The 2,500-nt window shown below is 41.6% G+C and overlaps 1 protein-coding gene across 1 annotated transcript in view; it reads right to left on the minus strand.

The window, feature by feature from the left end:
* The window catches only part of LOC139424191 (noelin-2-like), a 22,683-nt gene that overhangs the window by 16,922 nt on the left and 3,261 nt on the right, over positions 1-2,500 (minus strand). Inside the window, exon 2 of the mRNA XM_071175870.1 lies at positions 1-104. This exon is cut by the window's left edge and continues 46 nt beyond it. Within this exon, the coding sequence (XP_071031971.1) occupies positions 1-104 (104 nt within the window). The remainder of the gene's footprint in view (positions 105-2,500) is intronic.

A 2,500-nucleotide genomic window follows, 5' to 3' on the forward strand; every position in this document is an offset into this window, starting at 1 on the left:
CAGAGGTTCTGAGCGGGAGCAACCACTGTACACACACACTTCCCATCAGGGTCCGATGCCGAGCTGTACACCTGCCAGCCTTCATCTGGACCCGGATACAACGCCTGGCGGGAGGGAGTTAGAGCTATAAACTTGCAGGCAGAGAGAGAGATAATTGAGGCGATAACCTTGCCTGAAAACTGCGGTCCTAATACCTAAGGCTAGGCTAGGCTAATATCTAAGGCTAGGCTAATTACTAAGGCTAGGCTAATATCTAAGGCTAGGCTAATATCTAAGGCTAGGCTAATACCTAAGGCTAGGCTACGCTAATATCTAAGGCTAGGCTAATTGCTAAGGCTAGGCTAATATCTAAGGCTAGGCTAATTACTAAGGCTAGGCTAATATCTAAGGCTAGGCTAATTACTAAGGCTAGGCTAGGCTAATACCTCTACTCACACACATTGTGGGGACATCACAACAAATCTGTTCCCACAACAAACAGAAAACTGTCCAGATGTGCGGATGATTCTACAATTGTGTTTTGGGAACATACTGAATCTTTTGTGATGTCCCCACACACACGCACGCACGCACACATGCACGCACGCACGCACACACACACACCTGAAGGTCACTGTGTGTGTCATGATGTCCTCTGATTCCTGATAATCACACTGATGACGGAAGACAACTGCACATACAGATGCAGGATATTAATTTGATCACCCTGTTGCAGGACAACGGGACATTTAAAACGTGTAGTGTAGTCGAGGTTAAAAAAATAAAAAAAAACTTCTGAATTTAGTCATTTACATTTTGAAATATCAGACTTGATTTTCCCTTCATTGATCAACCCCTCCAAAAATGTCCATTAACTTTGATCCACATAATAGCCCTTCTTGCTGCAGGATTATTTTCTTGCTGTTGCAAACTGGCTCAAATTAAGATCCTTCATCTGTAGCTTTTAGCTCAGCGGATTCAAACCCAGACCCTTTGTCATTCAATTTTAAAATCAAACCTATTCAATGACATTATCCACCCCGTTGTAGTGAGACATCTCTCTCATTTCAGGTGTAAAGGTCGAACTAGAATAGAAAGCAGACGGTGGTGTTGTGTTTCTCTCTCTAGTTCTCTCCTCGCTGTCTTTAATTAATAAAACAGCACCTCTCACACCTTCTCCATCTGCTCCTCATCAATTACTCTGTGTGTGTGTGTGTGTGTGTGTGTGTGTGTGTGTGTGTGTGTGTGTGTGTGTGTGTGTGTGTGTGTGTGTGTGTGTGTGTGTGTGTGTGTGTGTGTGTGTGTGTGTGTGTGTGAACTTGATGAACTTGCAAAGAGTTGCTATGGCAGCACACACACACACACCTAACTCGTTGTCAGCAGGCATTGGTACTATATTGAGAGGGTCTTGGCTGTCTCTGGAACACAAAAGGGAGATTCACTAGTTCCAAATACACAGTTACAATACCGGACAAGAACCTGACACCCTCAGCACAAAGAGGGAAGAACACCCGCCTGGAGGTTAAATTAAAAACAACGGCAAATGGTTTGATGAAGAATGCAAAAAACCTACGAAAGAAATTGAGAAACTTGTCCAACCAAAAACATAGAAACCCGGAAAACCTGAGTCTACGCCTTCACTATGGTGAATCACTAAAATAATACAGAAATACACTACGGAAAAAGAAGGAACAGCACGTCAGAAATCAGATCAATGTAACTGAAGAATCCATAGACTCTAACCACTTCTGGAAAACACTAAACAAACAACAACACGAAGAATTATCTTTCCAAAATGGAGATGTATGGGTAAACCACTTCTCCAATCTTTTTGGCTTTATAACAAAGAATAAAGAGCAAAAACATTTACATGATCAAATACAAATCTTAGAATTAACTATTAAAGACCAGAACCCACTGGATTCTCAAATTACATTGAATGAGTTACAGGACAAAATAAAAACCCTCCAACCCAAAAAGGCCTGTGGTGTTGATGGTATCCTCAATGAAATGATCAAATATACAGACAACAAATTCCAATTGGCTATACTTAAACTCTTTAGCATCATCCTCAGCTCTGGCACCATCCCCAATATTTGGAACCAAGGACTGATCACCCAAATCCACAAAAGTGGAGACAAATTTGACCCCAATAACTACTGTGGGACATGTGTCAACATCAACCTTGGGAAAATCCTCTGCATTATTATTAACAGCAGATTCGTACATTTCCTCAGTGACAACAATGTACTGAGCAAATTGGCGTTTTACCTAATTATCGTATTATCGTACGACAGACCTATTGGCATGATGGTCTGCTATACAAATTGGTGGTAAGTGGTGTTGGGGGGAAAACATCCGACATTATAAAATCCATGAACACAAACAACAAGTGTTCGGTTAAAATAGACAAAAAAACATACATTTCTTCCCACAGGGGTGAGACAGGGAGGAAGCTTAAGCCCCACCCTCTTCAACATATATATCAACAAACTGGTGAGGGCCATCACAGCAGCAAGAT

The sequence above is a fragment of the Oncorhynchus clarkii genome, chromosome 13 (assembly GCF_045791955.1).
Source record: "Oncorhynchus clarkii lewisi isolate Uvic-CL-2024 chromosome 13, UVic_Ocla_1.0, whole genome shotgun sequence".
NCBI classification, from domain to species: Eukaryota; Metazoa; Chordata; class Actinopteri; order Salmoniformes; family Salmonidae; genus Oncorhynchus; species Oncorhynchus clarkii.